Source organism: Eublepharis macularius, chromosome 12, assembly GCF_028583425.1.
Source record: "Eublepharis macularius isolate TG4126 chromosome 12, MPM_Emac_v1.0, whole genome shotgun sequence".
NCBI lineage: Eukaryota > Metazoa > Chordata > Lepidosauria > Squamata > Eublepharidae > Eublepharis > Eublepharis macularius.
The window spans coordinates 76,942,191-76,967,130 of record NC_072801.1 but is presented as its reverse complement, the minus strand read 5'-3'; the positions used below and the strand labels follow the sequence as shown (position 1 = coordinate 76,967,130).

General features: G+C 48.3%; 1 protein-coding gene across 2 annotated transcripts in view; it reads left to right on the top strand.

Annotated features, from left to right (window-relative positions):
• The first annotated feature begins 581 nt into the window (after window positions 1-581).
• Window positions 582-24,940, top strand: part of LOC129340475 (myosin-6) — a 43,126-nt gene continuing 18,767 nt past the window's right edge. Inside the window, exons 1-19 of one of the 2 annotated variants that reach the window (XM_054995297.1) lie at window positions 582-785; window positions 1,527-1,670; window positions 2,223-2,379; window positions 4,614-4,641; window positions 4,937-5,045; window positions 7,048-7,140; window positions 8,353-8,416; window positions 9,497-9,595; window positions 11,202-11,305; window positions 11,934-12,072; window positions 13,473-13,591; window positions 14,828-14,977; window positions 15,851-16,021; window positions 18,285-18,594; window positions 20,132-20,202; window positions 20,686-20,773; window positions 21,463-21,580; window positions 22,952-23,075; window positions 23,897-24,033. In XM_054995297.1, the coding sequence (XP_054851272.1) occupies window positions 585-785; window positions 1,527-1,670; window positions 2,223-2,379; window positions 4,614-4,641; window positions 4,937-5,045; window positions 7,048-7,140; window positions 8,353-8,416; window positions 9,497-9,595; window positions 11,202-11,305; window positions 11,934-12,072; window positions 13,473-13,591; window positions 14,828-14,977; window positions 15,851-16,021; window positions 18,285-18,594; window positions 20,132-20,202; window positions 20,686-20,773; window positions 21,463-21,580; window positions 22,952-23,075; window positions 23,897-24,033 (2,426 nt within the window). In that variant the 5' untranslated portion in view covers window positions 582-584. Of the gene's footprint in view, window positions 786-1,526; window positions 1,671-2,222; window positions 2,380-4,613; window positions 4,642-4,936; window positions 5,046-7,047; window positions 7,141-8,352; window positions 8,417-9,496; window positions 9,596-11,201; window positions 11,306-11,933; window positions 12,073-13,472; window positions 13,592-14,827; window positions 14,978-15,850; window positions 16,022-18,284; window positions 18,611-20,131; window positions 20,203-20,685; window positions 20,774-21,462; window positions 21,581-22,951; window positions 23,076-23,896; window positions 24,034-24,940 lie in introns of both variants that reach the window. The other variant, XM_054995296.1, reaches the window with a different exon arrangement.

The window sequence follows — 24,940 nt, the reverse complement described above, 5'->3', positions numbered from 1 at the left end:
TAGGTTTAAGATTGTCTAGGGGCTACTTGGATTTTGCTAGGTGAAGTAAATTGAGTTTTTGGAGTGGAGAGGGAGTATGGACTAGGGTTGCCAACTCCGGGGTGAGAAATTCCTGGAGATTTGGGAGTGGACCCTGGGGAGGGGAGGGTTTGGAGAAGGAAGGGACTGCAACAGGGTATAATGCCATATACAGCTGCCTTCCAAAGCAGCCATTTCCCCCAGGGAAAATGATCCGTGTTGTCTGGAGATCAGTTGTAATTCCAGGCACCATCTGGAGGTTGGCAACCGTAGAATGGACATGTGGGCGGGGGGTTCCTTTGCTTGGCATGTCTGGGGACCAGGGCCGATTCCAGACGACTAACCTGAAGGCGCTGCATGCCGCCATGTTCCGGATTGTGACTGGGAAAACGCGAAATATCGTGTTTTCCCTGTCGCGATCCGGAACATGGCGGCATGCAGCTCCTTCAGGTTAGTCGTCTGCAATCGGCCCAGCACAAGTAGGCAGTAGGGGGTTACTGATGCAATGCCTGTGCCAAAGGGTGGTGGGGTCCCTCTCATGTCCTCACTGCTCTCTGCTGCCCAGGATGACTGATGCCCAGATGGCTGAATTTGGAGCTGCGGCTCCCTATCTCCGCAAGTCGGACAAGGAACGTTTGGAAGCGCAGACGCAGGCCTTTGACATCCGCACCCAGTGCTTTGTGCCTGATGAGAAAGAAGAGTTCGTCAAAGGGAAGATCACAGGTCGTGAGGGTGGAACCGTTACCGTACAAACCGAGAACGGCAAAGTATGCCATGGACGAGCGGGCTGGGGCATGGGTAGAAAGTCAAAGAACGTGTTTGGGGCAAGGAATGTTGTTGAAAATGAAAGGCGACACATTTCAGAGGGTGAAAGTCAGTGGGGAAAGGTCAAGTGTGTGAAAGTTCAAGGGTCAAATGGAAGCAAGGACAGGGTCGGGGTGAAAGTATCTTGTATCTTATCAGCCCTTTTTCTTGTGGATTTTAAAACAGAAGTTGGGAGGGATCCCTCTGCCCTATTTCTTATTAGTATTCTGAATTAGATTACCCTGTCTTATTTTCCCCTCTGGACAGGGTTGGCGTTAGTAATGAAAGCTTAACAGGATAGCAAGATAGAGCAGAAAGGCCAAAGGGTTTAACGAGTTGACAAGATTCCAAAAGGAAAGTAGTAGGATTTAAGTCCAGTGGCACCTTAGAGACAAGTATCTGATGGAAGGAGTATTGACTCTCGAAAGCTTACACCATGAAAATCTTTAATCTCTAAGGTGCCACTGGACCTGCGGTTCTATTGCAGACCAACACGGCTACGCACCCAAAACTATCCGAAAGGAAAGTGATAGTGGCATCATGCCATCGTGCCTGATCAAGCTCAGAGCCGAAAAGGGAGGGGGGCAGCTGGCAAGTCCTTGGGGAGGGTTCAGAAAGATTAAAGTCAATTGGGACCCGGTAGAGCATTTGGAGAAGGCTGCTCTACGAGTCTAGGTGCTGCATTTCATTCTCCCCACCCACAGACGGTGACAGTCAAGGAGGCAGATGTCCACCAGCAGAACCCACCCAAGTTCGACAAGATCGAAGATATGGCCATGCTCACCTTTCTGCATGAGCCGGCCGTCCTCTACAACCTCAAGGAACGTTACGCATCCTGGATGATCTACGTAAGTCTGGGGGCTCCTGTCAATTAGAGCCATTCTCCTCCCTTTCCCCCTCCACTACTACACACACCTGAGCCATGCAGGAAAAGATCGGCACATAGTATTTCCTCACTATGCTAGCCACTCCAAATGTTCCAGGCCAGCCTCCGTCTCAGTTCTAGATACGGAGCACCTAGAACAGGAGGCAGGGTGACCCCAAATCATTTGTTCTCTTTGCAGAACTAGAGAAATATTCCCCTTGTTGGCTTCCTTCCAGATCAGGAAGAGAAGTGTGGCACAGTTGCTTTTCAAGACTAGCAATGATATTTTGACAGGTCTGAATCAGGTATTTTGTTGCATCAAGCAAGGTATGTCGGTGTGCCTTCTCCCACACCGACAGTGGCTGGAAGCAAGCTGAACCCCAGTGGCTGCTAAGTCCTCAGAATTTTCTTTCCTACCATGCAGAAATCTAACACCACTGTCTCACAGATATCCAGACAATGGTTCCTCTCCCACTGCAACCAAATACCTTCTCCCATTCACAGAGGTTTTTTTACTTTCTCTTCCTTTCCGCAGACATACTCCGGGCTCTTCTGTGTAACTGTCAACCCTTACAAGTGGCTGCCCGTCTACAATGCTGAGGTAGTGGCTGCCTATCGGGGCAAGAAGCGAAGCGAGGCCCCTCCTCACATCTTCTCCATCTCCGACAACGCGTACCAATACATGTTGACGGGTATGAACACCATGTTGCAGCTTGTCTTTTGCAACGCTTTCCCCCATGACCCAGCTGCTGACCCAGCTCATCATGAGTGGACTCTGGAGAACTCTTTCTCCCAAGCAAGCTGACAAGCCTTGTATACCTGAGCTTGGCTGGGTCATTCCCCCAAATTCCCAGCGAGGCCCTTTTGGTGATGGGAAGGGGCCCATTTTCCCACTGGAAAAATGGGTAAGATCCAACCCATGATCAGTTGTATGGGTTGGTGGCCTCATAACGGATCACTTGATTTTCCCATGCCTGATTACGGCACTTTTGATGACTGGCAGCTGAATGGGTGAACTGGCACCGCTGTGGCTGTGTGGAAGTTTTGTTATATCTAGACTGGCCTATACCTGCAGCAGAATGAGTTGGTATAGTCCAGACCTGGTTGAATGGACTTTACCATTGCCAGTGGGGATGACCGCTTTTATAAATGCTTCCTTGTATAACAAACTACCCGCATACCAAAACTTAACAGAGCAATGAGAGGGTCGGCAAGATCTTGCACCTGTGAATTGCATGGAGAAATATTTGGGTTTATTTTTAACAAGGGGGAGCATAGAAAAAATGCACCCACCACCTTTGCCCTCTTCTTGCATTAAGACATTCAGACTGAGGCTAACACTCTCCAAGCTAACCCTCGTCAAAGCTACACTGATCAGGGCCCTTTTCACACTGCTTACCTTCACTCGCAACGACATGGAAGATCGCGCTAAAAACACGGAAGATCGCGTTTTCTCGCGTGAGATTTGCGCGACATCGCGATCTTCCACGTTTTTAGTGCGATCTTCCACAACGTTGCGAGTGAAGGTAAGCAGTGTGAAAAGGTCCAATAAATCAACCTCTGAAATCTACATTGCCCATTTAACTTGGGCCATTTCCACACGTCTTACTTGCCTGCGGAACATCACGTGAAAGACCCGGAAGACAGCATCTTCTCGCGCAAAATCACGCCAGGAAGATGCTGTTATCTGGGAGTTTTGCATGAATTGCGCAAAACTCCCAGATAACAGCGTCTTCCTGGCACAATTTCGCGCAAGAAGATGCTGTCTTCCGGGTCTTTCATGCCATGTTCCACAGGCAGGTAAGACGTGTGGAAACGGCCTTGGTTTGAAACTGAATTAACAGCCATGGGCCGTTTCCACACGGCTCCCCACTGCTCGTAACAACCCGGAATATCGTGAAAAAACCGTGGAAGATCGCGTTTTCTTGCGCGAGATTTGCACGACATCACGTGACGTCATGCAAATCTCGCGCGAGAAAATGCAATCTTCCGCAGTTTTTTTCGCGATATTCCGGGTTGTTACGAGCTGCGGGGAGCCGTGTGGAAACGGCCCATGTCCCCCCCCCCCAGCAAAGAATCCTGGCCTGTAGCCTGAAGGAGTACAGTCCAGCCTTCCACTTTGAGATGCTGCAGTCTTACTCTGCATCGGCCAGGTTCCCATGATGGGCAGATCATCAGCTAATGTTGCAGTCACATGTGAACCTGTCCTGCAAGGATATATCGGGGCTGGGCTAACGGGAGGATCCAGGAACCCAGCTGGTTTGGTGGGAGGAGGCTTTTTTTACCCCACAAAAGTTGTCAACCAGTTTTATAGAGTTCCATTGGTTGAGAGTGTAATCTTTCACCTCACTGTTTTAACATACAACCTGGGCGATCAGCCTAAAACCACTTAATCCTGTTCTTCATCCCGTTCTTCTTCCAAACAGCTGTCTAAATCCTCCTCTTTGCATAAGTAACTCATAAAGTACAATGACATAAGAAATATGTAATAGCCACAAGGCATAAATGATATTTAAGGACTGGATAAATCAGCAGAGAATAGCTTTGCCAGTTGCTTGGCCACAGCTTGTAGCAACAGAACTTCCATGTTGAGAGTCTAACTGCCAGATACGGGGGTGAGGTGGGGGTAAAGGAACAACTTTCGGCATCTTACCTTGGCCCTTTTCACACTGCTTACCTTCACTCACAATGACCCGGAACATCGCGCAAAAAACAGGGAAGATCATCGTGCAAATCTCGCGTGAGAAAACGCGATCTTCCACGTTTTTTGCGCGATGTTCCAGGTCATTGCGAGTGAAGGTAAGCAGTGTGAAAAGGCCTTTGCCTGTGATATTTTTGGTTGACTCTGATTAGTCCCTGCTGGGTAAGGTGGACTTTCCATCTGGCCGAGCATTTGACCATCCTTACATTATCTGTTTCCTTCCAGACCGAGAAAACCAGTCTGTCCTCATCACGTGAGTACCAAAATACATTTAATTTTTTTAAAGCTTTAGCTGTTAAAATAAAAAAAGCATGTTCCAATTGTTTAACAATTGCAGATGTAGCATGCCACTTCCCATCCTTAGCTGGGGAGGGGTTGTAGCTCAGTTTCAAGGCACCTGCTTTGCAAACAGAAGACGCCAAGTTCAGTTGTTGGCATTTAGGTGTCAGCGGGAATGATCTGCTCCCGCCGAAGACTCTGTTGATCTGCTGCAGTCAGTGGGTTGGGCAGCTTCCTGTGGTCATATTCTCTCTCCTTCCTCTTTCCAGTGGAGAATCTGGTGCAGGAAAGACGGTGAACACCAAACGGGTGATCCAGTATTTTGCCAGCATCGCAGCCATTGGTGACCGCAAGAAAGAGCAGGCAAACAGCCCAAAGGTTCTTGCCAAATATTGATCCTGAAGCACGGGCCTGCTCCCATTCTTTTCTCCTCCAGGCTTAGAGTTTGGCTACACACTTCTCCAGAGGGGTCAGCCCTTCTTCCCCATGTCCCATCTCAAGTTAGAGAAGCAGATAGCTGCTCTGCAGGCAACCATTTCATGGAATCTCTTTGCTGGCTATGTTTGTTTGGATAGGATAAGGCATAAAAGCAAAAAATTAAAATTCTGCCCCAAGATCACCCAAATGCCAAGCCCAAAAGCTGGAATAAATACAATTGATTAAAATTGGCACCTTATTTTACATAGTTTATTCTGCTTTCATTAATAATAGAGATATACTGGGGTCCTAGAAGGAGATACGAGAATAGGGCATTCTTCTTTCAGTATTTTCCCTATGGGATTCTGTAAATTCACAGGGGTTTTAAACAGGCTAACTTCCCCTTCCTCCTATCCCCCCACCTTTCATCGACTCTCACTTCTGCTGTCTTACCATTCTGTGCCTCTTGGAGCATATTCAGTCCTTATTGGGCTAATTTTTATTTCCCTTCGGTTCATTTGCAAAGCCCGATCTTTCTGCGTAGCAGGGGATTCCCTGATGTATGTGGATACCACTGCCTTTACTGTGGGTAGCCCCACCGTGCGGCGTGCATGACTGGCACATTGCAGCCAGTCACTTTCTTATTAGACAGAGCAATAATCCAGAATATTTAGTACACTTTGTATACCTTATCTCGATAATCCCTCCAGCAACACTTCAAGGTAGGCCAATGTCAGAGGTTGATGACAGAGGGAACCATTGCTGGGGTCCCAAGTTTTGTCATAACCGGTGGTGAGTGGATTGGGCTATCGGAAGGGACTGGGCCCTCTTCCCTCCCTGCATGCACACACATCGCTTCTCCTGTTTCTGGCTGGCTGGAATTTGTCCCTGAGCAGCTGACAGGAGCCGCTGGGGGGACATACACTGAACAGCGAATGGCTGCTAGTCCCTGTGCCTCGGCAACTTCTTTGATCACTAGAGGGGCATGGCAGCTGGGAGCAGTTGTGGGCCTGTCCATGTGCTCGTTTCTCTTGGGCCCTTGCTGAGCATTGGTACAGTGCGCAAGTGGACCCTCCTAATGGTATCTTGATAACAAGGGCAGTATTATTGTCATCCCCCTCTGGGGCTGAAGACTCCATAGGGAACTTGCAACAGAGGCAAGATATGAACCAGGCACTTTGCAGCTCTTTGTCCCCCCTTCGGCTTATTATTGCCAATCCTGCTCAGACACATCTCTAAGGTTGGAATTTCAGTGAACCCATCTCATGGCCCCCACACTTCCAAGCCCATCTTTGAAACTGGAAGGATTAGAAATTTTTTGGACAAGGAAGGAAGGAAGGAAGGAAGGAAGGAAGGAAGGAAGGAAGGAAGGAAGGAAGGAAGGAAGGAAGGAAGGAAGGAAGGAAGGAAGGAAGATGTTTAAAGGAAAGTAGCAATTCCCAGTATGCTAAATTCTACATCCAGTACTAATTTCTGTGCTTGTGCCACGCAATTGCAGGATACAGGATACAGAGTAAAACAAATGCAAGCTATAAAGTAATACAGAACCCTGATAAACTAGGACTGAGTCTACTCAGAGACACCAGCCTAACTCTATCAGAGGTGGAAATTTTGTGTCCAGGCTTATCACTACAAGTGGAATGCTCCTCCTAAGTAATTTTCACTGTATAGAAAAGAATCATGTCAGGCAGATGGGTTTAAGCCTAGCCTTCTCCCTGACATGCTCATTTTCTATGCACGGGGATTTTTTCCATATGGAAGTATTCAGTCATGTGAAACCCCCCTCCTTCACAGCATGTTGGGACTCAGGCCTCTCCCCTTGTGTTCAGTCTATGCAGCCGGAGCCCACCTGAGTCCCCAATGATCCAGGCTTCTGCATGGCAGAGGGTGGGCAGGAGATGCAGAGATGTGAGAGGTCTGGGGTCACACCTGCCAATGCTGCTTCTCTGTTCTGATCTTGCAGGGGACACTGGAGGATCAAATCATCCAGGCCAACCCCGCCTTGGAGGCCTTTGGCAACGCCAAGACTCTGCGGAATGACAACTCGTCCCGATTCGTGAGTCCTCTCAACAATCTGGCAAAATAAAGGAGACACAGGGAAGGCCCCTCTGGATGACTTATGCTAAGGATTGGGGGTGGTATACCAGTTTTTGCCCTGCTGGGGTGTTATTTTGTTTCTCTCACCTTTCCTGCCTCCTAGGAGCTCATAGTAGCATCACAACAGCCCCATGAGGTAGGCCTGGCCAGTCTTGGAATGAGGGCTGAACTGCATGTTACGTGGGAGATCTGAAGTATTAACAACTTTTAAAAAGAGCTGCCCAAGAGTAATTGGATTGGACAGTACATGGAGAAGCCATATTTTAACTTTCCCCCTTACGTTTTCCTGGTGGAAATGCTCTGCCTTGAGCAATTATTAGCCCTGGTAGGGAAACAAGACAAGCACCCGTATTTTACTGACTAAAATATTTCTGTTTGCTGCTTTCTGAGGGTTCACAGCAGGTAGCCAACAATGTGCCAGCAGGGAAAAAATACCTCAGACTCCAAATCCATGTCCACAAAACCGAAGTTGGCCGAATCTTCTGCAGCCCAACCAATTCCACCCCAAACACCTCACAGGGTAGTGGCCTCTGTCAAAAGACCTCAGAAATCAAATTGATTTACAAGCCGCACTACCTAGGGTTGTGTCAACCTCCAGGTGGGAGCTAGAGTTCTCTCAGAATTACAGCTCTTCTCCACACTACAGAGAGAAAATGGCTGTTTTGGAGGGTGGTCTCTATGGCATTATACCCAGTTGAGGTCTCTCCCCTTCCCAAACCCAAGGCTCCACCCCCAGATCTCCAGGAATTTCCTATCCAGAGTTGGCAACCCCAGATGACACAGGGAGGGCATCTTTCATACATCCTCTGGCAGGTTTTCCATAAAACTGGCCCCATGACCGAGAACTTAGGCCTAAGGTCACCCTGAGAAAGACTCCTCGATCTGCAAAGATTGGGTTTCTTTTTCCTTTTCTGGAGCTAAGGGAATTCTACCAGGGAAATTGTACAGCAGGAAAGATTTAACACACTCACACCCCTTCACAGCTCCGATCCAAAAGCCCCTACATACAGTTGCTTTTTAAGGCTGAAAAATACTTCCGGAGATCTGATTACGGATCTCCCACATAAAGCGTTGTGCCCAAGGCCGGCAAGTGGGCGATTGGAACTCTGGGCTCTCTGGTCCAGGATCAGCCCCTCTCACCACACATTCATTCCTTTGTGTTTCCGTCTAGGGTAAATTTATCCGGATCCATTTTGGGGCCACGGGAAAGCTGGCGTCTGCCGACATAGAAACCTGTGAGTGAGATGGCTAACAGAAGTTTGTTTGTCTGTCTTATCCACGTGTCTGCCTGCGAGCGCGATCCTAAGAACGCTTTACTGAGAGTAAGCCCCTTTGAGTAAAACGGACTTACTTCTGAGCATCGCTCTGTAAATCAACGTCTTTTTCTTTCTGTCTTTGCTTCCTTTTTCTATCTAGCCATCCCTTTTGCCTCTCTCTCTCACTTCCTTATCTGACCACATGTGCACTCCTTCTAGCAAACGTGCTCTCAATTAAGGCCAAGGGATGGGACGGAAAATGAAAAGCAAGAACCCTGCCATATTACAAGCATGCAATTCGAAGTAGCTTAACTTGCTTGGCCTTGAACGGGCAAGAGATATTTGAAACAGCAAGACCGTAGAAGCAGGGACAGAGCTGGTTAGAACCAGCAAGATAAGCAAGTAGGGAAAATTCTACTTAGTGCTAAGAAGCAGACAAAAAGAAGGGGGCTTCAAAGCCTCAGCAAGAGGGTGGGGGGCTTTGCCTCAATTATATACAAACACAGATGTTGTTGTTGTTGTTCTTGTTATATTAGATTTTTAGTCCTCCCTCCCCGCCAAGCAGGGAGTGCCCCCAATTCTTTCTGCCGTGAACAGCAATCTGATTATTGTTAATTAAGGGAATTATTGACGTTGGAGAACTTTGAAAAATTTAGTCCCTTGCCCATCGTTGGGTTGTCTAGTTTACAAGCCCAGCACTCATTTTCCTCATTATCACCTTGAGTTCTGCTGCAAGCAGACCAGACTAGAGAGTGTATGACTGCCGCACGACATTATCCAGTGAACATCAAAGCTAAGTAGTAAGAAGACATTCGAACTGGGGTCTCCGTGCTACTCCAAGCCTTTTCTAGACTATGATTTTCATAAAGAAAGGAAAGATAAAATGGAGTTTGGGGAGTGATATTTGCTCCTCCACTCTTCTCACTTCTTCCTTTTTGTTGACATAACAGCTTTGGCTGATTTTTCCATTCCACACTAATTTCTTCACGTGGCCTGGCTCTTCTGCCCCACCCGCCCTCGCATGCAACTACTCATTCGTTTTCATATTCACTCCCTTAGATCTCCTGGAGAAGTCCCGTGTTATTTTCCAGCTCAAAGCTGAGAGAAACTACCACATCTTCTACCAGATCTTGTCTAACAAGAAACCAGAGCTTCTGGGTGAGTCTTCATTGTGGGTGGGTGGGTGGGTGAATGGGAGCACTTGAGTTCCCGCTGGGTCCTTAACAGGGACCCATTAGCAGGGCTTTTTTCTGTCAAAAGAGGTGGTGGAACTCAGTGGGTTGCCCTTGGAGAAAATGGTCACATGGCTGGTGACCCTGCCCCCTGATCTCCAGACAGAGGGGAGATTAGATTGCCCTCCGTGCCATGCGGCGCGGAGGGCAATCTCAGCTCCCCTCTGTCTGGAGATCAGGGGGCGGGGCCACCAGCCATGTGACCATTTTCAAGAGGTTCCGGAACTCCATTCCACCGCATTCCAGCTGAAAAAAAGCCCTGCCCATTAGAGAGAAAGCTTGTATCCCCTATTTTTTGGGCCGCCAAGAAGGGTAGGGGGTCTGGGGAACAAAATTCCAGGGGCACGGGTCATTCTGGGAGGCCATGACTCTAGATAAGTCCCATGATTTATTTTCATATATTGTTTGGATTTGATCTGGGTAGAGCAATGAGCAGGGGAACCTAGAGAGTATTATTGTCTGAGGTGCATGGTAGCTCTTGGCAGTCCCTTTTTTTCCAGTTTTTTTTGTTTTGCCTGGTTTGGCGTCCATTGAAGGATGCTGTCGCCTGTAACTAGACTTGAGTAATGGGCTGTGGGAGGAAGGAAGGCATCTTATCTGCACGTCTTCTGGTATTAATTGGAACTTTTTTTGCCACTTCGATGGCCTACACAAAATATACGTGGCTTTGACCGTAGAGATGATAGGGCCACAGCAACACCACTCTGGCCGTTTCCACACGGCTTACCGCTGCTCGTAACAACCCGGAAGATTGCGCAAAAAACGCGGAAGATTGCATTTTCTCGCGCGAGATTTGCGTGACGTCATGTGACATCGTGCAAATCTTGCGCGAGAAAACGCCATCTTCCATGTTTTTTGCGCGATCTTCCGGGTTGTTACGAGCAGCGGTAAGCCATGTGGAAACGGCCTCTGTGTCAATAAAGACTTAGAGCCAAGCTACATGTGACGAATTACACTTGCTTGGCAAGTGAACAGACTCATGTGTATTCCTCCCTGTTCACTTGCCATTCACTTGCACTCCACTTGATCAAGTGGAGCACAAGTGAATGGCAAGTGAACAGAGAGGAATACATGTGAGAGCCAAGCTACAAGTGACACCTGACACAGGTTGGACACTTGTCAGCTTCCCTCAAGTTTTGATGGGAAATGTAGGCGTCCTGGTTTTACAGCTTGGCTCTCCATTACAGCTGCAAGACCAGGATGCCTACATTTCCCATCAAAACCTGAGGGAAGCTGACAAGTGTCCAACCTGGGTCAGGCGTCACTTGTAGCTTGGCTCTGAGTCTGTTCACTTGCCATGCAAATGTAATTCATCACTTGTAGCTTGGCGAGGCAATGATAGCTTTCAGTTTAAAACTGGACGGTCAGGCTGTGAGCGTCAAATGCTCATCTTTCTCTATATGGCACAAATGTGAAGGCAGAGAGAATAAGCCCCAGGGGTTGGTGCTTTCTGCCCCAGCATCCGAAGCCGCCTTCCAGTTCATGACCTGGCTTGTTTCCATCTGTTTCTTCCCCGCTCTGACTCCGAACAGATTTGCTGTTGGTCACCAACAACCCTTACGACTACAGCTACGTCTCCCAAGGAGAGGTGACTGTGGCCTCCATCGACGACTCAGAGGAGCTGCTGGCTACCGACGTGAGTGATTTTGAGTCAGGAGGGAGAGGAAGGTCATTGTGCCAGCCTTCCAGGGGCAAATACAACGTTCAGCAAAAGCAGGAGATGGGTCAAGAAGGGCACGGTGTGGGGAACCTTGTCAAAGGGCCCAACCAGCTGTGCATAGCCGGAAGAAATCAACAACACACCAAGAAAGGTGCAACCATCTGGCTCAAACAAGGCCAGAATCTTGCCCTGGAAGTATTTATAGCAGGCCAGGGACCTTGTAGTCCAATCAATTCTGAGGGGGTGGAGCTATCTTCTAGAGGATGTAGTGGTTAAGAGCAGCAGGACTCTAATCTGGAGAGCCGGGTTTGTTTCCCCACTCCTCCGCTTGAAGCCAGCTGGGTGACCTTGGGTCAGTCACAGCTTCTAGGAGCTCTCTCAGTCCCCCCCACCTCACAGGGTGATTGTCGTGAGGATAATAATAACACACTTTGTAAACCACTCTGAGCTGTCCTAAAGGGTGGTATATAAATCAGTTGTTGTTGTTGCTGCTGCTGCTGCTGCTGTTGTTGATGATGATGATGATGGAAGGTTAGGAAACAACAAGGATGTCTGACTTAAGTTCTGCCCTCCCCAATGCTTGTTTTCTCACCCCTATGTGCAGAGCGCCTTTGACGTCCTGGGCTTCACTCCAGAGGAGAAAGTTGGCGTGTACAAGTTGACAGGAGCCATCATGCACTACGGCAACATGAAGTTCAAGCAGAAGCAGCGGGAGGAACAGGCGGAGCCAGATGGGACCGAGGGTGAGAAAAGGAGGGACGTTGTTGCAGAGAGAGGACAGAGGAGGTGTGAGGGTTGAAGCCTAGAGGAAGAGGTCTGAAGGACTAAGTAGTGTGTAGGGCTGCTTCTCCAGCTGAGCCTTCCAAGCCATTGCTTGGGTGACGCAGTGAGAAGGTCATCAAAGCACCACAGGAGTTTATTTTGCTTCTGGCTGCCAGTGGTGTGGGAGGTGAAGGGCACTGCCTCCTGGACCCTCAACCCTACAGCACTGTTGCCTGTGTATAGGCCTCCACTTTCAGAGGTGAGGCAGCAACCAACAAAGACAGGGCCTCATTGGGAGTGGCACCTCAGCTCTAGAGCTCCCTCCTGACAGCAGTTCATTTGGTGCCCAGCTTGTCTAGCTTTAGGAGCCGAGTGAGGACCTTTCCTTCTTCTTAGGCTTGTGTGTGTGCGGGGTGTGTGTGTGTGTTCAGGAGAGTCTAATTCCCACTTTTCTACATCTGTTTTGACTGACAAATGTTTGTGCTGGTTTAATTGTGGATTTTGCTGTTATCCTGGTTTTGTTGTTAGGGATCTCCCTTCCTTTCATGTTGGTTTTATTGTTAGGGTAAGACTATTTAAAATAATTTGGGGCTGCTCTGTCACTGTTTGGAGTGGGGAGAGCCCTCAATCATAGCTGACTTATGGCAAAAAAAATACACCCACTGGTGGGGTTTTCAAGGCAAGAGACTAACAGAGGTGGTTTGCCAGTGCCTGCCTCTGCAACTCTGGCCTTCATTGGAGGTCTCCCATCCATTACTAACCAAGGCCAACCCTGCTTAGCTTCTGAGATCTGATGAGACCAGGCTCACCTGGGCTATCCATCACTGTTCAGTGTACTGTATGTTTCCGTTGTTGCTTACTTTTATGGTGTGAACTTGGTTCTGCACATTCTGTGGGCCAAGCTACAAGTGACGAATGACACTTGAACAGCAAGTGTATTTCTCCCTGTTCACTTGCCCTCCACTCAATCCACTTGCCGTTCAAGTGTCATTCGTCATGTGTAGCTTGGCCCACAGTTATCATTTTCTTAACTAATCAATGGGCAAAATGATGAAACTGAAGCTATCGTACTTTGACCACATCATGAGAAGACAAGACTCTCTGGAAAAGGCAATGACGCTAGGAAGAAAGTAGGCAAAGAGGAAATCCTAACATGAAATGGATTGGCTCAATAAAGGAAGCCACGACCTTCAGTTTGTAAGTCTTCAGCAAGGCTGTCAATATAGGACAGCACTGGAGGCTATTACTTCACAGAGTCGGCATAAGTCACAAGGAACTTGACAGCACATAACACAAACAATGACTGGGAGTGGGAAAGGAAAACGAAGGTTGCAGGCAGTGGCTGCTGGTAAACTTATTTCCAAATGCCTTTTCCTTCCAGATGCAGATAAATCTGCCTATCTGATGGGCCTGAACTCGGCTGACCTCTTGAAGGGGCTCTGCCACCCCCGGGTGAAGGTCGGGAATGAATACGTCACCAAGGGACAAAATGTCCAGCAGGTGAGGAAGGGTCTCTCTTGAAGGCAGTGACACAGCTGGGCCCAGAACGTGATGCCAGCAATCCCTGAACGGATCTTCCAAAGTGTAACGGAACCTCAAAAATGTGGCATTGGGAAAGGAGGGCTTAACTCCCGGCCCCATATTCACACTGCGTTTCCATAACAGAAATTGGCCCTCCCAGGCTGCTTATGACTCCAGCAGGGGAGAAAGGGTAGCAACTTTTTCGAGTGAAAAGCAGACCGGGGTAGGGGGGACATTGTGGGCTGGTAGTTAGTGTCTTCGGCTAGGACATGATTGGGAAGGCCAAATCCCCACTTAGCCATAAGCTGGGAGACTTTGGGCCAGTCATTTGTCTTGGCCAAGCCTCCCTCACAGGGTTGCTGTGAGGATAAATTCTGTAAGGACAAAACAGGAGGGGAGAAGCACATGTGGCAGTGCTCTCTTGCGCTCCTTGGAGTAAACATGACACAGAGAGAACGCTTTTTAGCTGGAAAAATGCCACGTGGGAGGGGTACTAAGCCAGTTTGGGGTTATGCTTAATTGCAGCAGGACTCTAATCTGGAGAGCCAGGTTTGATTCCCCGCTCCTCCACTTGAAACCAGCTGGGTGACCTTGGGTCAGTCACAGCTCTTCCAGAGCTCTCTCAACCCCACCCACCTCACAGGGTGATTGTCGTGAGGATAATAATAAGACACTTTGTAAATTGCTCTAAACGGGCGTTAAGTTGTTGCGAAGGCTGGTATATAAATTGAATGTTGTTGTTGCTGCTGCTGTTGTAATTCCAGTGCTGCAGTCCCGATCCATGGCTAAGCAACACATCAGAGGATCTGGTCCTGAATCCCCATCCTGACATGCCATCTGGGCTTCAGCCACCTTCCCTAGACTCCCCTGGCAATGCGACAGGCAGAAATTTGCCCCAAAAGAGCTCTCCCTGGAGTAGAGTTCCAACATGATGGCTTTTAGTCTGTGATGCAGCGGTTTAAGGGCCCATTTCCTGGAGAGATGCAGAGAACTCACACACTATAGGCTTAGCAACGCTTGCAAAAACATGTTGGTTCTCACCTTTCCTAGATCCTTTGCACTACACATTGGGTGGCAGCTTCCATTCTTGCCTTGACTCGTGCTTTTTGTAACTGGACCGGCAACTCCCCCTCTTTCCCTGCAGAGTTTTCTCACTCTCTCTTTGTTCCCTCCCGTTGCTCCCTTGGATGTGCGGGAGGGCGGCTTCTCCGGCAGGTGTACTACTCCATCGGGGCCCTGGCCAAGTCGGTGTATGAGAAAATGTTCAGCTGGATGGTCGTGCGGATCAACAATTCCCTAGAGACCAAGCAGCCGCGGCAGTATTTCATCGGGGTGCTGGACATCGCGGGATTCGAGATCTTCGATGTAAGAGAACCCCTGAAGGGGCTGGGCAGAGCAAGATAGGAGCGTTGGCCTTGGAGAGGCCTCACTGCTGGGAGTGGCGCCAACTCACTGGCATGGCCAGCTTTACAGTAAGGCAAAGTGAGGGGGCAGATTGGAGGGTGCAGTAGCCTCTGCCACTGCTTCTCCTAGGGTTGCCAATTCTGGATTGTGAAATTCCTGAAGATTTTAGAGGCGGAGCCTGGGAGGGTGGGGTTTAGGCAGGGGGAGGGACCTCAGTAGGGTGTAATGCCATAGAGTCCGTCTTCTACTGCAGCCATTCCATCCAGGGGAACTGATCTCTGGTGTCTGGAGATGAGTTGTAATTCTGGGAGATCTCCAGGCCCCAGCTGGAGGCTGGCAACTCTAGCTTCACCCTTGCTCTCCCACCATCCCATCCCCATAGGAGCCAGAACACTTCATGCCCCATCCTTCCTTGTTCCCATAGCATCTTTAAACAGTGGGGGGATTCTGAAAGCCCTTTGGGGTGTGTACAATTTAGGATTGCCAGCTCCAAGCTGGGAAATTACTGGGAATCAGGGGGAGTGAATCCTGGAGAAACCTGGAAAAAGTGGGGTTTGGGGAGGGAATAATGGCATCATTCCATAGAGTCCCAAAGTAGCCATTTTCTCCAGGTGAATTGATCTCTGTGGCCTGGAGACCGGTTGTAATTCCGGGAGATCTCCAGCCACTACCTGGAGGCTGGCAACCCTAGTGCAACTTGCCACGCTGTGTTGAAAGATGCTTGGGGATCGAGGAGGGAAGGAGGGGGATCTGATCCCATGGAGGGAAGGGGAGAGAGCCAAAGAGTCGGGCTGCCCCTGCTCACTGGCTTCCTTCCTCTCTCTCCCGCTCCAGTTTAACAGCTTTGAGCAGCTCTGCATCAACTTCACCAACGAGAAGCTGCAGCAGTTCTTCAACCACCACATGTTCGTGCTGGAGCAGGAGGAATACAAGAAAGAGGGCATCGAGTGGGAGTTCATCGACTTCGGCATGGACCTCCAGGCCTGCATCGACCTCATCGAGAAGGTGAGCCTATGAGGCCGTCTCTAATGATGGGGGCCTTCACGGTTTGCAGGATGTGGAGACAAAGCGCTGGAGGAGGAGCGCAGTGGTTAGCATGAAGAAGAATGGGGGCTGCACCAAGACAAAACGAAGAAAAGAAGGCAATTGGTGCAAAGTGAAGAATCTTTAATAATTGGGATTGCAATACAATACGATAATAACATTCGATTTATATACACACTTCAGGACAACTTAACATTCGCTCAGAGCAGTTTATAAAGTGTGTTATTATTACAACAATCACCCTGTGAGGGGGGTGGGGCTGAGAGAGCTCTGAAAGAGCTGTGACTGACCCAAGGTCACCCCGCTGGCTTCAAGCGGAGGCGTGGGGAATCAAACATGGCTCTCCAGATTAGAGTCCTTCTGCTCTTAACCACTACACCAAACTGGCTTGTACTATTATTAAAGATTCTTCCCTTTGCACCAATTGCCTTCTGTTCTTCACAGTGGTTACTAGAATGTCGTACTTGGACCTGGGGTAACTGGATTCAAATCCCTGCTTTGCCCATGGAAGCGTGCTGGGTGACCTCAGACCATTCACAATCTCTCAGCCTAATCTTCCTCTCAAGGAGAAGGTGGAGGAGAGAAGAACAATGTGATAAACCACTTTTGTTTCCCCGAGGGACAAAAAGTAGGATATATAATTTTTAAAATAAGTGAATAAAACAGGCAGACCCATGGGCCTGATTTCAACATGTGGTAGATCACCCACCACAGTTTGGCAGTCAACAGTGCCCTGCCAGGATCACATATTCCTCCTTGCTTCTTTCCCTGGGCCATTTCCACACGACTTACTGGCCTCTGGAGCGTTGTGCAAAACACGAGGATGATAGCATCTTCTCGTGCGAAATCATGCCAGGAAGATGCTAGCATCCGGGAGTTTTGCGCGACATTGCGTCTTCCTGGCGCGATTTCGCACGAGAAGATGCTATCTTCCGCGTGTTTTGCACAATGCTTCAGAGGCCGGTAAGTCGTGTGGAAACAGCCGTAAGTGATTAACAATAATTCCCTATTACATCTGATTTGGCAATGCCATATTGCCTGTTATCCATAGTTCACACCAGTATCTAAGCCAGGTTTTGATCTCTGGTTTATAACAACAACAACATTCGATTTATATACCACCCTTCAGGATGACTTAACACCCACTCAGAGTGGTTTACAAACTATGCCATGACTGACCCAAGGTCACCCAGCTGGCTTCAAGTGGAGGAATGAGGAATCAAACCCCGTTCACCAGATCAGAGTCCCGCGCTCTTAACCACTACACCAAACAGCAACCTTGAGTTTTGTGACAGCTTGACTTCTGTGGCAGGCCGTAGTGTCTTTGAAAGGGATAATAGGAAAATAAAATTCAGCTGGAGCAGTGCAGTCCTTGAAATCCAACAAGTTGTAAGCAATCCAGGCTCCTTTTCTCAGTCCTCCCTTGCAGATGCTAACTGGGTGGCACCTTTGCCACTTTATATAAATTGGATTATGCTTATCTTAAGCATTTTATGTTGGGACGAGGGAAGGAAGTTGCTATGCAAGTGGGCTCCATAAAGCAGAGTAAGTTAAGAAGAGCAGGAGTCGAGACTGGTAGCACCTTAAAGACCAACCAGGGCTGTTTCCACACGGCTTACCTCTGCCTGTAACGACCCGGTAGATTGTGCAAAAAACGCAGAAGATCGCGTTTTCTCGCACGAGATTTGCGCAACGTGTCGCACAAATCTCACGCAAGAAAACGCGATCTTCCGTGTTTTTTGCGCGATCTACCGGGTCGTTACGGGCAGAGGTAAGCCGTGTGGAAACGGCCCAGATTTCCAAGCATTTGAGTGTCAAAGCTCCCTTTGTCAGATATGACAAAGGGAGCGTTAGCTCTCGAAAGCTTGTACCTTGGAAACCTTGTTGGTCTTTAAGGCGCTACTGGATTCAAATCTTGCTCATCTACCACAGAGCAACACAGCCACCTACCTAAAGAGTCTCATTTCAAAAGATTTGAGAATCACTGTACAAAAGTAGGTGTGATCCTCAATGTAACGTCTAGCTTGACCTGAACACATAGTGCCTGCCATCTGTAAGAATTTGTCTTACTTATCCTTTAAAAATTTTCTTCCTGATTAATCGAGGGCATGTGTTTTGATCAAAACTTCCCTTTTTGTGGTACTCCAAAGTATCCAGGCAGCTTCTCCATTCAGCCCCTTTGGCTCTTCGCTTGTTGTTCATTCCCTTTCCCCTTCCCACTCAGCCGTTGGGCATCATGTCTATCCTGGAGGAGGAGTGCATGTTCCCCAAAGCCACCGACATGACCTTCAAGGCCAAGCTGTACGACAACCACCTGGGCAAGTCAGCCAATTTTGGGAAGCCGCGCAACACCAAGGGCAAGCCTGAAGCACACTTCTCCCTCATCCACTATGCTGGCACCGTCGACTACAACATCATTGGCTGGCTGCAGAAGAACAAGGACCCGCTGAACGAGACAGTGGTGGGCCTCTACCAGAAATCAGCCCTCAAGCTTCTGGCCACCCTCTTCTCCACCTATACTGGAACTGATGCCGGTGAGACGGGGAGGAGGTGGGCTGGGGTGATGGAGGAAAGGCAGCTGTGCTTGAGAAATAAAGAGAAATGTTATCAGAGGGTGGAGGATGGGTAAAATGGAGATTCAGACCAAACCGGAATGTTGGGACTTGAGTAGATGCAAGTTGATTCCAACGTATTTAGAACCAAAGAGTTAGAAAGATAGACAGTTTAGGGCATCTGTTTACTGCTCGAACTATCCTTTGATGTGTAGATTGCTAATCTCAGAAATTCCCCCTCTTGACATCCTTCTGTTCCTGGCTTTGTTACATTTTTCTCTCTCTCCATCTTGCACCATGGATACATGACTTGTCTTGCTCTCCAAGTCTATTGTTAGTCTAGATTATTATTGTTAGTCTATCGATCAATCGATCAATAGATTCCTCTCTCTCCTCCTTTCATATCAGAGTATGGAGTTCCTATAAAATAACTCGTTTCTTTTTCTAAATGTAAGCAAGTGTAAGTTTGTTATTTTCTCTCTCACCCTCACACCAGCCAGCACACAAGCTCCAACCGCCCATCATGTTTTCTCTGCAATCGATATTACTCTGCTACGGCCCAATTGTGGATTCCTTTAAATAGGTTTCTGGAGCCAGCATGCTTCCCTTTTAATAGGTTCCGGGCCCAGTTTCTCTGACCTTTTTAATACAAAAGAGGTGACAGAGGGGTGGTCGGGGTAACAAAACACCCTGAACTGGCCCTGGCAGCACAAAACAATGGAGACGTCCTTGTGGGTTAGCCCTGAATAAAACACTAGCATTTTGCTTTGCCCTGGCTTAGGATCTTTTCCATCAATACTTGTGTGACTTTTAAATTCCAATGTCATTCCCCCACCCCCATGCATGGGAATAATTCTAGAACCATTTTGATGTATATGGGCCAGTTCTTATTAATGTAGGTCGTACCACTTCAGTCTGCAGGGGGGCGGAATCCTTTCATGTGAAGGCAAAAAATCCTGATATATCAAAAATGAATATACAGAGAAGGCCTGGCTAGAGCTGTTCCCTCCTGATATGCTAGTTTTCTGTGCAGAAAGGATCGTTTTTCGTGGAGGAGCCCTCCCCACCTGCCTCCACAGTCTGACTTGGGCCGTTTCCACACTACTCACCTTCAATCGGAATGCTGTGGAACGTTGCGAACAAAACCCGGAGGATAGCGTTTTCTCGCACGAGTTTTGCGCAATGTCGCACAAAACTTGCGCGAGAAAACGCTATCTTCCGTGGGTTTTTTGCAATGTTCCATGGCATTCTAATTGAAGGTGAGTAGTGTGGAAACGGCCTCTGTAGCCAGTGAAAAATGGGCAGTGGGGGGAAAGGCCTTTAATGTGTAACATCAGTGGACGTCTGTTGCTGTGATTCTGTGAGAAAGGAAGGAAGAAGGATGCCGTGCTGGTCGGTCTTTCATCATTAAAGCTCTTGAAGGTTGAATACTTGTAAGGGGACATCAGGGAGGGAGATTTTTGCCAAGCTGTGGGTTCACAAATTGGGTGTGAAAAATGGCCTCATTTTTACCCTCCAGGTGATGGTAGTAAGGGGAAAGGCTCCAAGAAGAAAGGCTCGTCTTTCCAGACCGTCTCGGCACTTCACCGGGTATGAGACCAGATATCAAGGACGAGTTGGGAGGATGCCCTCTTTACTAAAGGAGAGGGGGGCCCACACCCAAGAAGGCCCTTCTGTGATGAGAAAGGGGGGGACCTGGGAAGGCAAACATGGAAAGCAATGGGGAATTTGCTGTAGTGATACCCAAATGGGACAAAATTTGTTGCAATAATTAGAAAGCTTGGAAGGGAATAGAGCCAGAGAGGAGAGAGCTCGTTCTTGCTGGGGTGCCCTGCTATCACCCCATTTCTTTCACCCAGAGCCTAATTTAGATGTGCCAGGCCTGGAAATGTTATCCTCTGGGTCGAGATCCATTTCCTTGTGTCATCAGGATGGGTCATTTAGCATGACTGAGCACCTGGACTGATGATGGTTGTCACGTTGGGGACTGAAGGAAGAAGCAGGCTGGAGAATTGCTGACATGTCCCCCATCTCTCTCTCTTTCTCTCTCTCTTGCTCTCGTACCTTCAACAGGAGAATCTGAACAAGCTGATGGCAAACCTGAAAACGACACATCCTCACTTTGTGCGGTGTATAATCCCCAACGAAAAGAAGTCACCTGGTAAGTAAGCAGGGTGGGGTAGGAGAGGAGCACACCTGTTCGGGGCATCACTTGTGGACGGGGCAGCTTTCCCTGTTCTGCATCATCATAACCCAACCGCAGCACCAACAAGATCCACATTGGTTCGCGTATCAGACTAGGATCTGGGAGATCCAGCTTTGAATCCCCGCTCTGCCAGAGATGCTTGCCGGGTGACCTTGGGCCAGTCTCCCACTCTCAGCCTAACCTACCTCACTGGGTTGTCCTGAGGATAAAATGGAGGAGGGGGAAATGCTGTTGTAAGCCACTTTGGGTGCCCGTTGGGGAGAAAAGTGGGGTATAAATCTCTAAACAAATGAATCTGCGTATATTAGCTTATTTTGTTTGAATTTATTCTGCTTGAGACAACCAAGGAGAAGGGGAAAAGGTTGTGCGGGGGCCACGTTCTGAGCTCTGGAAATCCTACTAATAAGGTCTTGGTCAAGTGTTTCGGGGGCTCTTGGCTGCTTCCCTCTCGGGGGATATTTATTTGATATTCTCATCCTGCAAGGTGCATTACAGAATAACACACGAGAAGACTCTGCCCTTAAATCTTGAGAAGAGGGATAAAGATTTGTTCGGTAAATGGGGGACTACTTATTGAAAAAGGATGAGGCTCTCCTCCAGTCTTTCTCTCTTGCCCTCTCCTCTGTTCACTTTCCTTTTCCCAGGCGTGATGGATAACCCTTTGGTCATGCATCAGTTACGCTGTAATGGGGTTCTGGAGGGGATCAGGATCTGCCGTAAGGGATTCCCCAACCGAATCCTCTACGGGGACTTCAGGCAAAGGTAAGTCCGGGAGTCAAACAGGATATATCCCTTCCTTCCACTGAGGCCTGTCGCTGAATTATGCAAAGCAGAGAAATGGCTTTCTCTTTAGACTACAGCATGATCAGGCCAATGATTTGGGAATAACGTAAGGGACACGTCACGCTTAAGCCAGATCTGCCTGGTTTGGAGACTTACTAAACGGTTTCCGTGGAGGAAGACTCCAAGGAGCTGATCGCCTCTTAAGATTAGAACTGCCTGCTTGTGTGATTGCATCTGGACCCAGTGGGGCTGGTGGCACAGAAGGCAGGGTGGTCAGTGACAGGCTGAACGAAGGAAAAAAGACAATTGGATTCACTCTGCTAGAGTGTGTACACGGGAAGGATGCTAAAAGGAATTTGGAAGATTACCCCAACAAAGCTGTTGTGAAATGCGTAAGAGTTATACAAACATTAAAGATGCTTCCCTTTGCACCAATTGTCTTTTTTTCCCTTCGTTTTGCCTTGGTGCCCCCCGTTCTTCTCTACTGACCAATGATATGCGGAGCCAGGGCCAAACTAGACAAGACAGCTGGCCCCGAGTCAGGTCAGGGTTCTGTGCACTGAATCTGCACATGCAACCCTGCAATGGGACAAATATGGCACTGGGAGAGGCAGAGGCCCTTCCTTTCCCCGCACCATAGTCCCGAATCTAATCAGGCTCTGGTGCACTTGCAATCTTTGTTTGCCGGTGACATGATCAGAGGTCCCTGACCAAACTGGCAGCCAAATGTCTCATCTAGTTTGGCCCCAAGAAACATTAGACAGAGCCAACTCATTTGGATTTTGTCCCCATTCTCCTTCCTCGCACCATGGCAGAAGATGACCACAGCATTTAGAAGACGTTCTAGAAACATTTCTTCAATTGTACAAAAGGGGAACACTGATGCCTCTGCAGGTCCCAAGCGAATGCAAAGTTTCTTTTTTCTCCTGGGTTTAGAACAACCTGGGATTGCCATCTCCAGACTGGAAACTCCTGTCAATTTGGGGGTGGGGGGAGTAGAGCCAGGAGAGGGTAGGATTTGGAAGGGGAGGCACTTCTGCAGGGTTTAAATGCCATAGAGTCCAACTTCCAATGAAACCATTTTCTTCAGGGGAACTGATCTCTGTTACCTGGAGATCAGTTGTAATTCCAGGAGACCTCCAGCCACCATCCGGAAGATGGGACCCCTAGAACAACTATAGGCATATCGTTGTCTCCCTCTTTTTGGAAATTGAAATCTCTACATTAAACAGCTTTGGAATGGAAGTGCTTGCGTGGGTGGTGGTAATGCGCATCACATGGGCCCCATGCACCAGTGAACTCGCGTGGCCTTGGCAGGGGAAGCTTATCGAATGGTTCCCTTCCCACCAGGTATCGTATCCTGAACCCAGCGTCCATCCCAGAGGGTCAGTTCATTGACAGCAGGAAGGGTGCAGAGAAGCTGCTAGGCTCTCTGGACATCGACCACAACCAGTACAAATTCGGCCACACCAAGGTGAGGGGGCACAGCTGTTGTGGGCAAGGAGGGCATGTGGAGTACGGATGCTTCTGTGGCTGCTTGTGAGTGATCCAGAGGCAGGATCTTTTTTCTTAGAGGGCTTATCCACATGGCAGACTGAAACTGGTTTAACATTCCCACACCTCTGGGAAAGCCAGGATTTCAGGTGTCTCCACTATCCAAGGCTAGGTGGGTGGTAAACCCAAAAAGGGCCTTCTCGATTGTGGCTCCCAAAGTTTGGAACTCCTTCCCCAGGGAAATTGGTCTCCCTCCCTCTGTTGTTGTCTTCCAGCAACAAGTGAAGACTTTTTTGTTTGGTTTGGCATACCCCCTAGTAAACTCTTATTTGCCCCCCTCCCCGGTTGTGTGTCTGTGTCTATATGTTTTATTTAACTGTTTGAAGTATCTTATGCATATCTAGCTATATTTTAAAATTGTTTTGAATGTTTGCCACTTTGGGGGCCTTAAGTTGGGTGGAAAGGCGGCATTCAAATGTTTTAAAATAAACAAATGAAGACAGGATGCTGTTCCACAGATGTTATTTGCCTCTCTCTGGTCTGATAATAGCCCCTCTTTACTGCTCTGGATGGGCAGCTTGGGCAAACCGAGGAGCCATTTGTTTTCCTGTCAAAGGCCTTGTCATTCCAATAACTGCACAACAGGCAGAAATTCAACTGGAATAGATTTTCACAGGGAAGTGGAGCAACAGATGATTATGTGTGAGCAGGCAGGTGATAAACGAGTGCAGCTGTCTGCTTAGATGTAGCCAGATGTCCTGCTCACACTGACATTTCTTCCCTCCTTGCCTCTCCTAACAGGTGTTTTTTAAGGCCGGCCTGCTGGGCCAACTGGAGGAGATGCGGGACGAACGCCTTTCCCGCATCATCACCCGTATCCAGGCGCAGGCCCGAGGCCAGCTCATGCGCATCGAGTTCAGGAAGATCATGGAGCGCCGGTGAGTGCCGCATTCCTGGTGCTCCTCTCAGGAACCACTTCAGATTTTGGCAGGTTGGGGAAACAGGAAGATTCACCATAAGGCCTGCTAATCTCGGTCGAGACTAAATTGCCAGACCTCCCACGAAATCCAGATATGTCATGACCGTGGCCCAATATTTTGTCCTGCTTGATGTCCCTTCTTATAGGAGGGTGTTTACCGTGGCCGTTTCCAAACTGCTTATCTTCCCTCGGAACGACCCGGAACATCGTGCAAAAAACGTGGAAGATCACATTTTCTCACGCAAGATTTGCGCGACGTTACGCAAATCTCGCACGAGAAAGCACGATCTTCCGCATTTTTTGCACGATGTTCCGGGTCATTCCGAGGGAAGGTAAGCCGTGTGGAAACAGCCCTGGGCTAGATGTGCGTCTATGCTGTCAATGGTACTGGAAGGGAGATATAAAAAGATCCCATGCACAAAGAGATTTTGCCCTTGCACTTTGAGTGAAGTGGAATCGTTGGAACATGTCTTCTTTTGCTGCCTTTTACAAAAAACTGCGAGATAAGATTATTTCTCCCCTTCTTGATAGACCAACAGTTTTTGCGGGTATGGCCTGCTTGGAGAAACTTTCAGGAGATGAAAACTTAACTATCACCAGGCTTATAGCCAAGTTTTGTGCTTATGTGATAAAATTTCGTAGCGAGCGATAAGATTATACATAGAGATCCATTTTTCCTTCCGTTTAGTATGATATTTACAATTTTAACATTTTAATATGTATTTTAAACCTTATGATGTGTTTATTATATTCTATATTTTATATATCAGAAATTTAATGTGCTTCCCGTCTTTGGGAACGCTGTAACTATATATTGACGATTCTTAATGATCGTTGACTGTAAATGAATAAATGAAACAAATTGC